Source organism: Cryptococcus neoformans, chromosome 6 (assembly GCF_000149245.1).
Source record: "Cryptococcus neoformans var. grubii H99 chromosome 6, complete sequence".
NCBI lineage: Eukaryota > Fungi > Basidiomycota > Tremellomycetes > Tremellales > Cryptococcaceae > Cryptococcus > Cryptococcus neoformans.
In genome coordinates, this window is record NC_026750.1 from 880,001 (window position 1) to 893,242 (window position 13,242).

Sequence of the window (13,242 nt, forward strand, 5' to 3'; positions counted from 1 at the left end):
TCCTCCCAATGCCTAGTTTTGCTGATCACTGATTGACATACAAGTAGCAAGGACGAAGGGCGCATGTCACCTTACGGATCGTATGCAGGTCCATCCTGCACTTGCATCTGCCCGTCTAATCTCGATCGATTCCAGTACAAAAACATCTAGGCAAGGACGACAAGCTTCCAGTATACAGATCACCATGGGAAATTTCCGGCCAACAGTTCTGGTGCGTCATGTCCAAGAGGGGCAAAAGAAATTGAAGATGGGGGACAAGACTCACGTCGCAGAGGATAATGATCCTTCCGGCTAATGTAAATTTACTCCTCCGGCCGTAATATGTCGGATAGAAGGATGCGTTATAGATTAAGATATGATGTGAAGCCACTACAGGCTATCGTCCTTTTTTTTATGCTCGTTGACTGCTAATTATTAATTTTGTTAAATGTTGGTTGTTGGTCGATAGTTTTTCTTCAGATGAGCAATAAGGGAGCAGTAAGGAAGTATAAAGTATATAAAAAGGAGATAAAGGCAAATTATACAGCAGCTAATGAGTTAATTTGAGAACAATTTTTATCAACGAAGACTGGAAGCTAAGAACTGAGACCTCACATGTGAAAGTGAAACATGAAAGGCGGCAAATGGGAGTAGAATGGCGAAACGCCAGAAAGGGGAAGTCTAGAACCTGAAACCTGGATTGCTTCGGAATTCACCAGCTGCCAGCAGCCAGCATTACAGCGACTTCCTAATTAGACAACGTACAATTTATTTCGAGCCGACGACGAAGACCGATGAGGATAGGAGATTTTATGATCTCGCCCAGGTACGAAAAATAATCAAAAGGGAAAAAGGGAGATCTCAATCTCCGCTCAAACAGCAACATTCGGCCCTAAGCCCATCTTACACTCGCATCTCGCATCATGTCGCATAATAAATGGAGCAAGGAGTATCGAGCATTGCAGATCATCATTATCGTTCATACCTTTCATAGTATGCAGTATAATGGCGTAAGGGGGAAAGGGAGAGTGGAAAACGGAAGGTGGGGAGCTGAGGTAGTAGTATAGTCGTAAGCGACCGCGATATAGGACAGCGGACCGCGAGCAAACGAGCAGTGCGACACGTTTTGAGGGCCTGAGGTCCTTCTTGAGGCGAGAATTACCGAACACACAAGACAGCAAAGGACATCATTGAACAGTATATAGCTGGAAGACAGAGGATAGGTAGAAAACAGAGGTGTACAGATTGCATAGTTCCATACATGGCGCATGCAGGACTGGGGATTCAAGGGAAGGCCCACAGATACCTGATAAGGTGGAAAACAGTTGCAGAAGAAGCCTCGATTGAAATTTCATTTCGATAGATATTTAATTAATCGGTAACTACAGCATTAGCATTATGTTAAATATTAAAAAATCAATTAAGTCGGGGACTTGCCTTCGTCCGTTACCCGTTATCCGCTTACCTGCTAAACCCTTTTCAACCGGTAAGCGGTAATCCGTTTAATTATCCGATTGCACTGGTCGCCCCAGACGACGACTGCAGACCCCAAATTCCAGCAACCCTAGATCTTAACAGTAGTATCGTATATAGGCACCTGAGGAAAGTTTGACAAGCCTATTCTACTGAGTCAAGAAAGGCGCGACAAACCTGAAGTGATGATGTCAAGGCTTGTGTCTTACCACGTATCATTAGTGCATCATCCCCGCCGGCGGATGACTCGCCGCCTTCACGCAGGTGACATACGTACCAAATCACGATATACCAACTCGCATTGGTTGGTTGACGTTCCCGTTTCTAATACTGCCCCTGTTGCCTCACAATACACCTCGTCTTCTTTGCAACAATGCCTGACTCCGCCCCGTTCTGGCTCTGCCACGAGGTTAGAAATTCCGTCATTTTGCTCCACAGCTCGTTCTAAAAGCTGACAAATATCCCGACCTATGTAGTGTGGTGCACAAATGCGACCAGTCACAGTGCGTTTCCCCCTTCCATGGAACGTCCTAACAAGTTGCATAGGTCGACGGAACGCCCCATTGTGCATCATGTAACGGGGAATTCATTGAAATTGTATGTTATCGCTATGCCCACCCACTGGAAAATGGACTTTATAACTTATAAACGCCTCGCCTCTGTCCAACAGCTCGATCCTGAAATCAACCCAGATCCTGACTATGAACTGCCTCCCCCGCCCCCCACTCGACCTGGTCAACAAGCACCGTCTCGCTTTGATCCACATTTCTTGTCCAACTTTCCACCTCCTCAATCTGAAGGATCATCGTCACCAGCTCGTCAAAGAGACACTAATAATACTGGGAACTTCTTATCCAGCCTCTTTAGTATGTTGGGGACAGGCGCCCGACAAGGGAATGAAGAGACACCCCGGCGACCGCCTCCATCCTTTCACGGGGAACCCTCCGCTTCGCAAAGAAACGGTCAAGCCCAGAATACAGATCGTCCGGGATTACGGACCTATTCTTTCAATTTCGGGAATGCTCGTGGAAGTGTAACAGTGGGAACGTTTGGCTCAAATTTTGGGCGCCAAGGGTATAGAACGAATAATGGCCCCACGTCTCCTTCAGGCAATCTGTTTAACGACCCGGATCCGTTCAGAGTGTAAGGTCTTGCCAATCAGTGTCCATTTAGGGCTTGAACGTTGCATTATTGTAGTTAACGACGTTTTTAGGGATCCGTTTGATGCTAGATTCCGGCCTCCGGGGGATGGAAACCGTGACAATAATGGGGACATGCCATTACCATTGGGCGCCAATGAAGCCGTATGGAATCTTCCTGTCCTTGAGGAAATAGCCCTGACCTTCTCCTTGTTTGCTACTAGCTTCAAATCATAGCGGCACTTCTCGATGGTAATCCTCCCCCTAATGGGGGCAATCTAGGAGACTTCGCCACTTCAGACGGTTTGTGTGCTCTCAGGATGCAAAAACAGTTCTAATGTGGTTTGTCAGCGGACTTCATGAGAATATTGCAGGAGACTTTCATGGAGGCCGCCGGCCCCCAGGGGCCTGTACCTGCCAATGAGACTGTCATCGAAGGTTTACCAAGGTTCACGTTTGACACAGATTCTTTGGGTAGGTTGAGTCCAATCAGGGAACTTTCGCTGAATACTGATCCGATCATCAAACATCCAATCCTTAATAGCAAAAAGCCAATTCCGAGACTGCCCTGTGTGTAAAGATGATTTCGAGATCGGTAATGAAGTGATGCTCATCCCATGTGGGTAAGTTGAGCGATTCCCATGTATTCTACGTCATGAATTCTCTTCCAACTTATAAACGCGTTTGAAGACATATTTATCATCCTGATTGCCTAGTCCCTTGGCTTCGGCAAAATGGCACATGTCCTGTCTGGTGCGTTCATCCCCTCCGTCATATTTATTGGTGACCTGCTAACTTGTCCTTTATAGTCGATTTTCCCTTGTCAGTGAAGATCAACAACCGAATAATCAAAGAACACCCAATGTTGGGACGGAGCATACCCGCAATGCTGAAGAAGAAAGGCCCCCTGCCCCTACTATACCTACTGCCGTATCAAACTTCTTCAGGAATCTCTTTGGCGGCCCTGAATCCCAACCTTCGACCCCCATGGCTGCGGCTGGAGGAGGGCGTGGAATTAATGCTTCACAGGACCCTCATTCATCTGCGAATGTAGTAAGCGAATCTACAATACCTGCAGATTTGTCTCCCCATCATTCATCTACAATTCCTGGTGCATTACGACAGGAGCGAGTTCAACAGCATGATGAGACAGCATCCGAAGGATCATCTAATGACTCTCTTATCCGCGTTTATCCTGAGCATTCGTCGAGTGGGAATTATGAAGCTGGCACCGCCAATGGGGAGGCAGGAAGGATCGCTGAGCAAGAACAGCAGGCGGCATCGAGAGATAGATTGGCAGATAGAGTCAACAGAGATTTCAATGAACGATGGCAGAGGTTGAGTAGGGAGCGGGAGGAGGACGATACTGTTTAGTAAGCTTCGGTATCATCATATGCTTCGAAAATGATGACTAACCTGACACACCCAGTCACCCGGATCTTGACTAATATGCATTTCGAGAGTGAAACTCATTGAATTCATTGGCCCTGTATAGGGAAAGCCAAATAGAAACGAATAGTCATGAAGTTGTACTTGTAAATGGAACACTTGAATCTCCCTCCATGCATGCTGCGATATCATTGCGGGTTTGTAATTCGCATAATAGGTGGGTATCAGGGTCCCTGAATTAAACTGATTGCTCGAAGAATCACAGTACTTTTATACAACCATGTATGACAACATTATTATTACACCATACTCAGATCCAGCTAGCTCTTTGTTTTTCGCTTTTTTCAGAAGAGCTTTCTTCACAATCGTTGCTCGATCTTCTGCCTATGCGTCTAAAATTACTGGCCGGTCATTTATATGCAGCAACACTGCCCTCCCTCCACATTCTCCCGCCATCATCAGTTTCTTCATCGAGCCCCCACTCGAGTCCAGCCTCGTCACCAATTTCCTTTGCTACCCTTTGTAAATCCATCAAAACTTTGCCCTTCCTTGTAGGTGCCGTCTGTGGAACCTTGGAGCCAGGTAACACTGTAGACCCCCGCGCCCTTGGTGTTCGCAAGGCGCCAGGCGTCGCCATTGAAAGACTCCGAGACCTAGCTCGAGCGCGAACAACCACAGCCGGTAAAGAAGTTAATCTAATATGTGAAGGAGCAGGTGAGGATGTTGAAAATGTATTAACTGAATTCTTGAGTTCTTTGGGAGTAGACAGTGAATTTGGATGGGTCAATCGTTTGACAGGAAGCGGAGGTGGGAGCATGAGCCCTGCCTGTGCGTTACCACCACTACCAGACGATGGATTATGTGGGTCGGATACCGGACACGGCCGAGAAGGCCTATAGCTCGATGGTGGAGCGGGAAGCGTATACTTGGAGCTTGCTTGCGATGATGAGCCTAAAGTCGGCCTAAACAAGCCCATCGATGGTACAAGCGTTTTTACCATATCAGACGGCAGTCGGCCTGTATGCTCCGGACCTAGCTTGATTCCGACATCTGCGGCCCTCACGTGCCACTCGGTCCTAATAGGGCTAGAACTTCGTTTAGGAGACGATGAACTGGCTATGATCGATGATGAATCAATATTTGACAGTAGATCCAATTCGTCTTCACTATCCTCTTCATCAGAAGATGGATGGTGCACAGGGGAGCGAATGAGGGAAAAACGCGTGCGTTTAATGCTAGATGAGGACTGGAGCCCAAGGCTGTCTGACGGACGGCGTAGAGCGCTCTTATGAGGAAGCGAGATCGCAGCATTGTCGCTAGACAAAGATGCACTTCGCATACCGTCAATAGATGGTGGAGGAGTCGGGCGATACATGACCCCGGACAGCTTGTAGGTGTCAGTAACATGATTACTTGATAACGGATGCTTTAATGAAACAGATGGCGAAGGAGTAGGATGCACAACTTGACCAGGAACAGGGGAAAAGATATCGGGATGAGGAGGCGAAGAAGGTGGAAGTGACAACAGCGGAGATCTTGAAGGCTTATGAGGGGAGGCGATGGCTGGAGATGAGGGCGCGACAGACGACGTCGGAGGGGGCGACGGGAGCGGTGCAGTTTCTTGGGACTTGCGAGTGAAGTTGCTAGAGGGCTCACGGGGTGGTAATGCGGTATCTGTTGTAAAGGGGGGGTCGCCATCATCACTGACGGATTCGATGACACGGCGCCTATGTTTTCTAACCGCAGACGATGGTCTCGAAGACGGATCCTTCATGTCTAGAAGAGGTGAATGGTTTGTTCTCACTTGGGGTGTGTCGATTGACACATTAACCTGTGAGGGGTTGCTCTCATCCTTCGCGACATCGACAGGCGTCGCTGTATGTGTGTTCGCAGTCGAAGAATGGATTGCCCGCTTTCTCCAATTGCACCGTCTATATGAATGTCTTCCCAGACATATCTCTGCCGTCTTCGCTCTCTCCCCACCTGCTTCTCGGCAAAGTCTACATGTTCTCTGTCTGGTTGGCCCAGTCCCTTCGGCCGACCGAATATCAGCAGCAAAAGACGTGCCTGACGGCCGACTACGCGTCGCCGATATTCGCGCTAACCCACGGAATGATCAGTTGAGACATTTATGTAACCTCATGGGATGGACGCACCAAATTGCTCGGATGACCTTGATGAGTCCTCAAAAATGCAGCTGTCAGTCCTTCCCGGATAGAGGGGAGCCTTAGCCTTTCTAATGCCACCAGCGACACGACAGCTATCACATCTGAAAAGCTTTCCATCATGACTTTGAACAGTCTCCGTTGGGTTTGAAGGTTCGCTAAGTTGAATAATCGAACCATTTCCAGAAGATGTATCCTTCACTGGTCTTTCTCCAGATATGCGCTTTTTCCCTTTGCTCTTGGATGATGCTGAAGAGCCATTTGTTGCTGAAGAGCCAATTGGCGAACGACGTACCTGTGGGATAGCCGGAGGCGGGGTGAAAAGATCTGCCAGAGTAGGAGTCGAAGTAGACCTGGGAACGCAATCCAAGAGATGATCCTCAGAAGCTTTTTTCCCAATGCCGCTGGTTGACTTAGATCGAGGGCGACGTGGGATCATCACCTCGACAATGGTGCGTCGTCTCGGTCGCCGCGATATCGTAGGAATTTCCTATAGAAAGTCAATTTGTGGAGATATGGTATCTTTATGAACATACGCACATGCAAGCTTGGTAAAGCTGATGAGTTATTTCGAGCGCTCTTCTCCTCCGCATCATTATCGCTGATGGCTTCCAACTCATCCTCTGAAGAGGACTTGTTGTCAGACGAGAAAAGGTCGTCTAAGGTGGGAAGAGGAAGAATTTGAGTACCCCGTGATCTTGGAGATACATCCAAATATTCTTCAACACCTGAAGATTCCTTCGAATCTTGTTCAGACAGAGCATCTTCGTCCTCATTGTCCGACCCAAAAGTCGATTTTCGCCTTTGTTCCGCTCGCATGAACTCTCTGAAGTCTGCATCATCCTCCTCCGTCCAAGCCTGATGGGATCCTTCCACTTCTTCCCACTCCGGAAGCTGAGGGTCCAAACCTGACTTCTCATCCCAGTCTCCCAACTCGTCCTCGTCCGACTCGAAGTCATGACCTCCTCCCATCGATTCTCTATCATCATCTTCTTCCTTTTGTCCAAACCACATGGGCTGTTGCAGAGCTCTCAGCTTGCCCCTGTCCTTCACTATCCTTCCTGTTGCCAGGTCTATCTCGTCATCATCCTCGACGTCCCGGTATTTCTCAAACAATAGATCCCAGCTTGACTTGAGCTTGTCTCTTGATTCTTGTCGTCGGCGAGCTAGCTCCTCTTTTTTCCATTGTTCTCGACTGAATACGGAGCCTGACCTGATCCTCACACCTGTGGTAGTGAATGGAGTAGAATAACGAGAAGAAGATAGTTGATTACTAGCTCCATCCTCGTAAGGAAAGATTGAACCCCCACGGCGGAATGCAGGAGAAGAAAAGGAAGGGCGGAGGCGGGACGGATTTGAAGGGCCTGCCATGGGGGTTGCAGGAGAGAACATGGTCGGGGATGGGGGCTTTAGTACCCATGGATGGGGGAGAGAATGGACGGAGTGCGATCGATATGTGTGAAAGTACGAGAAATAGTAGACAAGGAAACAATGCAAGGAAGTCCGTCACACTCGCCTTGCGTGTTTACGTCCCAGCCTCAAATCAAACCGCCGCGTTAATTAGAATTAGATTTCATCAAATAAATAAAATTATAAACCTCGCGTCTGATTTTAGGCATCGTCAATCATGAGTTTCGTTGGTTGGCTACGCTACTCATGGAATCATTCATGTCCAGACGTCCCCATGCATAAATCATACATATTCTCATAATGGTCGCCGCAATCGGTCACATCTACAGCCAAGGGAATCACTTCTCCACTCGATCAATGGACCTCTTTAGGCGAAGACGCACGCATGCGAAGATAATAATGGATATCTTGCAATGGTTTTACGCCCCACTCAATTACGTCTCCAGCATCTACCCATTTGTCTCATAGCCCAATAAAACACACACTGGTTTTAGAGGTCAGCCAGCCTCCATAAGCCTGTAGATACTTGAGAAACGTACTCCGATAAACCTGACCATTGACAACGCGAATGTCGTCCACAAAATCGCTTGGAAGTAAATTTGTTGTTTGTCTTGCAATTTGTCGCCGTCATGCTCCAGAGCCTGAGTAATACAAGTACCGTTGGTGGACACAATTACTGTTCCATTCTCAGGATTGTATGAGTTGGGGAGGCAAGCTTCTACGAGCGGCTTAGTCGTATCGAGACCATTGAGGGTTTGTATGGAGATGGCAAGTGCAGCGTTAGTAAGCAACCATACCACTACAAGGCGGGTCCTGAAAGTTCGATTTTGATCCTAAAGATGTAGTTTCTGGTCAAACCGAAAGCATTTGTCAGGGATATGAGTACTAACGTCAAGGTTGGGTTTCTCATCGGCGTCTTCAGGCTTATAGGGTGCAACTGCACGTCGTACAACTTGCTTAAATGACTCGTCTAATTCGCCTTGACTCTATCAAATCCATCAGCAATCAGCCACGCCAACCCTTGATGTTCGTATTCACTCTTTGTTGCTCCTCTACCACGGCCGTTTCTCCATCCTTCTGCTTACTTGACGATATCGCTGGTAAAGACTCCGCTCTGTCTGAGCCTTTGGTACCCCAAGAAACATCATGAAGGTTGCAAAATGCATAGATATTCAGGACGTTGGTAAATGAAGGAGCAAGAAGCTGTTATAAAGCAATTGAGTAAAATAGACTAACATAGGGAGATACCCAGCATTTGCCACATACCATATATTGAGGAAAAGAACTAAACATGTGCCAGGGATCCCTCTAAATTCTAGTCAGACCAAATACCCAACTAAATAGGGGATTATGTGATAGGCTTACATAAAGGAACGATGCAATGAGGTAGATACCAATGGTGGACATGATGGCTGCTACAAGGACCCCGTTCGTGGAATTGAAAAGATTACCGAGCTTAGCACCTATACTTCCTCCGTCTCTCAAAGCCCCCTGCATCACATCAGTGACTTTTCCATTTATGGGCTAGATGATAACATACTTTGAAGGCAACGACAGATAAGATTATAGAGCAGACGATCAGATAGAAAGATAAGAAGGCGTAAACCCTGACAATGCTTATCAGTTTTTTCACGTCTGGAAACAGCCAAGTGTGCTCTTACCAAAGGGTGAGAATGTATAGCCCTTTCTCAGCTTTGGGTCGGTTGCCCAAAGCCAGGACGAGTTGCAACATCAAAAAGGCCAAATATACCCATGCGAACACAAGATTGATCCAGTGAGTCTTAATTAAGATGTTAGGGAATGACAATCCTGTTTATGCAGAGCACTTACAATGTCAGCCGTGCCGAATAAATTGATATTGGCACTCTCAGGAAGCAATTCGATGATAATTGAGAACGTAAGCCAAAGATTGGCGAGAGCGAACCAGGAGAAAATGAGGCTGAAGCTGAAAGAGGAATAGAAAGTCAACCAATTAGTACCATTAGGTGTGGATATCCTCACGCAGAAACGTACATATTATACTAGAGGTAGTCAAGGTCAGATTAAGGTATATTAGGTAGTAGAGATTCGACTCACAATTGCCTGTATATGTAAAAAAAGCATTCTAATAGGACCATGACCACTTCGATACAGTCTAAAAAAATGGAAAACGGAATACTGAAGCACTTCGTAAGTTTCCCAAGGTAGAAAGTGGTCGCATATGCTTACGACCGATGCGGCAAATGAGCCATTCAACCATCTTCTCCTCTGGCTGATAAGTTCAGCTGCTTGCTCCGGGACGTCCGTTTCGGCCTTGCTTGGTTTGACGTATTGCAGAACCCATTTTTCACCTTTCTTCGCGACAAGCTCGAAACAAAGAATGCTGCAAGGGCGGTGCTTAAGTTTAAGTACACTGACTGAAGACATTACGACATACCGGTCTTCTGCCAAAAACATGTTTTTAGTAAAAATGCCCATGCCATATATTCCTTTCTTGCCCAGCCTCGCCGCCACTATTAACAGTTCAAGCGTCAATCTTGTCGCTTGCTACGCTAAAAGTATTATAAACCATAGCCACTCACAAGTCGCATCACCATGGAAATACTGGGTTAAAGGGCGGCCTTGGATTGCTTTGTAACGGTAGGCACTGAAAGCGCCCGGTAGAACACTCACGCTATCGTTCATTGTCCTCAGAATTTTTTCAACAGTCGCATTTATAGTACTCACTATCCGAAGCTGCTCTCCAATGGTTTATCCAAGATGTTTGACATTTTATATTCGAAATTTTGAGCTGCCACCAAGGGATTGAGAAGCTTGACTCCTTTTTTGATCATAGCGTGGATTTCCCCACAAGCACCGCCTAGATTTTGATTATTCTGCTCATTGTCCCTGGTCAGTAGTATGCTTGCATATTACCGTCTCGTTACCACTCACGTAGAACGCTTCCCATACTACTTATGTCAGTCACCATCGTTGAAAAGGTCACTCACGATGATAGATTGCCTTATGGCCGGGCTTTGTTCCCGCGTCCAACAGCACGCAAATCTCTGGCTGAAGCTGCCTCCCTAGGGCATTGAAGAGCCAGCGATGGGAGTTTATTTTCTTTGAGTTCTCTTGTTTCAAAACAAAAATTATTTGCACAGGTACCTGCGCGAGAATTTAGCGAGGTTTTGGTCGGAAACTGAATGTTTTTACAAGGTTATTGGGATCCCCAGGATGCGGCTGGACTAACTGAGGAGTAGCATCTATAGATAGCTGAGTTGTATACTGCTTGCCGATTTGAGTATAGCGAAAGACATAGCCGGACAGATGTGACTCACTTCGAATATATGAGCTGCTGTCTTTTTCCCATCAACTTCTTTCTTGAGGATACCGTCTTGGAATACGCCGATAGTTTGTAGCACGTCTAACACTTGTTTATCCATTGGATCTAAACCGTCAGCCACCAGAGCAACCACAATTTTCTGCCAGCCTGGACGACCTTCTTCGGCTGATCGGCGCCAGAATTTAGACCTTGGAGTTGATGTGTCAATAACTGCTAGGAAACCCTACTAGAATACCCAGCTTACGCTTTGGTATTGCAGATGTCACGGATATTAAGCATGACATTATGCAGAGTTCTGGCGTATAATATTTTGTCCTCATTGTCTGATACACAAAGCGCTTAAGCCCGTACTTCGGCAATCTAATGAGTGCTTATAAGAAAACTTACAGCTCGTGATAGCAACGAGAAGTTCAGTTTCTCGGTTGTAGGAAGTCGTTTTTAGCTTCCACCCATTCTCAGGCGTGAAATCGTCAGGATCGCATGTCGCAGCCGTATATCGCATATGCCTGAAACAACATCATCGGCCACGGTAAAAACATTTGGCCGTTGAATCCATGACTTACCAGAACTCGTTTGACGTCTTGTCTAAATGGGTAAATTAGATAAATTCATATGGTAAACCGTTGTAGCTTACCATTGAGCCATTTGGCCTCTACGGAGCTCGAAACAGGTCCTGGTACAGGGTAACTATCCCAAAGTCAATGTTGCATTGAAAAAGACACGTTGAGCATGGAGAACTTACTCGGCAATGAAATTGCCATTCGTTAATTTGATCTTTTTGATGGTAGCGCCGCGACGAGGGACAGTCTGTCTTCTCAAGAAATCGGCTCCTGCGCTGGAAATTGAGGCAGAAGAAGATGAGAGGGGAAGGTCAGGACCCCCACTCAAGTATGGATCAGTCGTAAGGAACGTTGATGAGGAAGCAGGCCTGATGTGCGGATCAGCTCTAGTACTTCATGAATTACCCTCAGCTGCTGACTGACCCAGTTGTCAACGGCGTTAGCTCTTCATTGTCTTCGTTATTGACAGAGGCCCACGATCCGTGTCGCCGACTGCGGCCGCCATATCCTACGTCTCCTGTATGATCGTACTGGTAGCCCTGCTGTCCTTGACAATAGGTTAATTGAGGTGGATAATAAGGCCGATAATGGCCTGATTGTGGGTAAGGTGTACTCGGGTTGACTGATGGAGTGAAGGATGAATCTTCGCTGACTGAATTGGTAAAGGGATCATGGCGGACCATGACAATTGTGCAAGTCTGCAATCAGTCGATACTTTTGGAAAAGGCGGCAATGATATCAGCCTTCAACCCTTGATGTGGTTGGGCACAAATAGCAGAATGAACGGGAAACTTTATATAGATGTCGAAAATCCATGGAATCCTGAAAAATGCGCAGCCGGTCACCATATCCATGGTAGCAGGGGATGTGAGGTCTGTTGATCAAGGTGGCAAAAATCACACGCGACGGTACCTATTTAAAGGACCATGCAGACTGCCAGCCCACGGGAAACACTCTAGCATCCATCAAGTTTTCCTAGTAAGTACAGTACCGGCACCTCAGGTGCGAGGCTACCTTAGATATCAAGTAGTGGTATTCGAAGCGTACGCGCTGGTTACTGGCGGTCAACCCTGGGCGGTGAGAGAGACAGACAAGGCTATTCCGCGACAGGTGTTGCAAACATATATGCTGTGTTGCTCTAAAGTTCTGGAAGCAGAGGCGCTAGCGAACAGCACAAGTAGTAATGAACAAGTGACAGCCATAGCAGGCGGCAGGCGGCAGGAAACGTAATGGTGCCACAGGGCTTGCAGAGGTGGGGCTAGTAGACCGATGACTGACCATCTTGTGTTTCAGGAATCGAGAAGGAAACGAAACACAGCATCAGACACTAAAAGAAAACGAAAGGAAGTCGAGACCGAAGGAACGAGGGCCCTACCACTACAGCCCAAGGAAGTCATTTCGCCGCGGCCCGCACCTCGGTATCAAGGCGCACCACCGCCTAAACATAAATCCGCCAAAGTGGAAATCGCGACTTCAGTAGGTATCTATAATTGTATCCTCTCTGGCCTCTTTTGGCTAAGATCATGTGTAGTATCTGTTCTTAACGCTGTGAGAAGCGTTACAACCCTACGGGGTTTACTTCTCGCGAAGTTTTTCTGCGCCCGCGTTGCCTCTTCAGCTTGCTGAATGTAACGCACGATGTCGCTGGCACCGCACTACCGCCTTCTGATGTCAGGGTTCCCCCCTCTTAACTTTTTGTATACTTTTTTTCTTTTCCAAAATTATTAATGATGCCATCATGATATTTACTTTTTGAAACTCATTCGGATCCGGAACCACATGAATTACGTCACGACTTCTTCTCAAGTCAATGACGGAGCTCA

General features: G+C 47.0%; 4 protein-coding genes and 1 non-coding gene; 2 read left to right on the plus strand and 3 right to left on the minus strand.

The window, feature by feature from the left end:
* CNAG_02220 (hypothetical protein) overlaps nt 1–618 on the minus strand; it is a 4,406-nt gene extending 3,788 nt beyond the window's left edge. Inside the window, exon 1 of the mRNA XM_012194634.1 lies at nt 266–618. The gene's annotated coding sequence lies outside the window, so the exon portion shown is untranslated. The remainder of the gene's footprint in view (nt 1–265) is intronic.
* Nucleotides 619–1,688: 1,070 nt separating this feature from the next.
* CNAG_02219 (hypothetical protein) lies at nt 1,689–6,718 on the plus strand. XM_012194633.1 has 12 exons: nt 1,689–1,861; nt 1,929–1,955; nt 1,999–2,049; nt 2,123–2,595; nt 2,666–2,756; nt 2,816–2,894; nt 2,943–3,065; nt 3,136–3,214; nt 3,282–3,344; nt 3,401–3,964; nt 4,021–4,197; nt 4,238–6,718. Exons 1-11 carry the CDS (start codon nt 1,826–1,828, stop codon nt 4,037–4,039), a joined length of 1,605 nt encoding a protein of 534 aa, XP_012050023.1. The 5' UTR covers nt 1,689–1,825; the 3' UTR covers nt 4,040–4,197; nt 4,238–6,718.
* On the minus strand, nt 4,132–7,647 carry CNAG_02218 (hypothetical protein). The gene is made up of 3 exons (XM_012194416.1): nt 6,686–7,647; nt 6,137–6,635; nt 4,132–6,080 (listed from the first exon to the last, which is right to left on the minus strand). The coding sequence occupies exons 1-3, from the start codon at nt 7,535–7,537 to the stop codon at nt 4,390–4,392; spliced, it is 3,042 nt and encodes a 1,013-aa protein (XP_012049806.1). The 5' UTR covers nt 7,538–7,647; the 3' UTR covers nt 4,132–4,389.
* A 96-nt stretch (nt 7,648–7,743) lies between these two features.
* Nucleotides 7,744–12,888, minus strand: CNAG_02217 (chitin synthase). Its single transcript, XM_012194417.1, has 25 exons — nt 11,843–12,888; nt 11,602–11,787; nt 11,494–11,546; nt 11,423–11,444; nt 11,247–11,365; nt 11,104–11,182; nt 10,855–11,047; nt 10,730–10,801; nt 10,525–10,681; nt 10,469–10,485; nt 10,262–10,410; nt 10,117–10,208; nt 9,972–10,047; nt 9,764–9,917; nt 9,632–9,712; nt 9,569–9,576; nt 9,386–9,500; nt 9,217–9,335; nt 9,096–9,162; nt 8,921–9,046; nt 8,822–8,863; nt 8,594–8,758; nt 8,446–8,541; nt 8,095–8,388; nt 7,744–8,039 (listed from the first exon to the last, which is right to left on the minus strand). Exons 1-25 carry the CDS (start codon nt 12,100–12,102, stop codon nt 7,986–7,988), a joined length of 2,796 nt encoding a protein of 931 aa, XP_012049807.1. The 5' UTR covers nt 12,103–12,888; the 3' UTR covers nt 7,744–7,985.
* A 32-nt stretch (nt 12,889–12,920) lies between these two features.
* CNAG_12573 lies at nt 12,921–13,116 on the plus strand. XR_001045859.1 has 1 exon: nt 12,921–13,116. It is a non-coding gene; the product is annotated as a hypothetical RNA (non-coding RNA).
* The last annotated feature ends 126 nt before the right edge of the window (nt 13,117–13,242 follow it).

Bases quoted from the DNA above. Each gene is read 5' to 3' on its own strand.
- CNAG_02219 (XM_012194633.1), top strand. From the start codon at position 1,826: ATGCCTGACTCCGCCCCGTTCTGGCTCTGCCACGAG. The intron at 1,862-1,928 runs GTTAGAAATTCC...CGACCTATGTAG, and splicing joins CGTTCTGGCTCTGCCACGAG to TGTGGTGCACAAATGCGACC. The intron at 3,066-3,135 runs GTAGGTTGAGTC...AATCCTTAATAG, and splicing joins GTTTGACACAGATTCTTTGG to CAAAAAGCCAATTCCGAGAC.
- CNAG_02218 (XM_012194416.1), bottom strand. From the start codon at position 7,537: ATGTTCTCTCCTGCAACCCCCATGGCAGGCCCTTCAAATCCGTCCCGC. The intron at 6,636-6,685 runs GTGCGTATGTTC...GACTTTCTATAG, and splicing joins CAGCTTTACCAAGCTTGCAT to GAAATTCCTACGATATCGCG. The intron at 6,081-6,136 runs GTGCGTCCATCC...TCCGTGGGTTAG, and splicing joins AAGGTCATCCGAGCAATTTG to CGCGAATATCGGCGACGCGT.
- CNAG_02217 (XM_012194417.1), bottom strand. From the start codon at position 12,102: ATGGTCCGCCATGATCCCTTTACCAATTCAGTCAGCGAAGATTCATCC. The intron at 8,759-8,821 runs GTATGTGGCAAA...GCTTTATAACAG, and splicing joins GTTCTTTTCCTCAATATATG to CTTCTTGCTCCTTCATTTAC. The intron at 8,040-8,094 runs GTACGTTTCTCA...CTCTAAAACCAG, and splicing joins CAATGGTCAGGTTTATCGGA to TGTGTGTTTTATTGGGCTAT.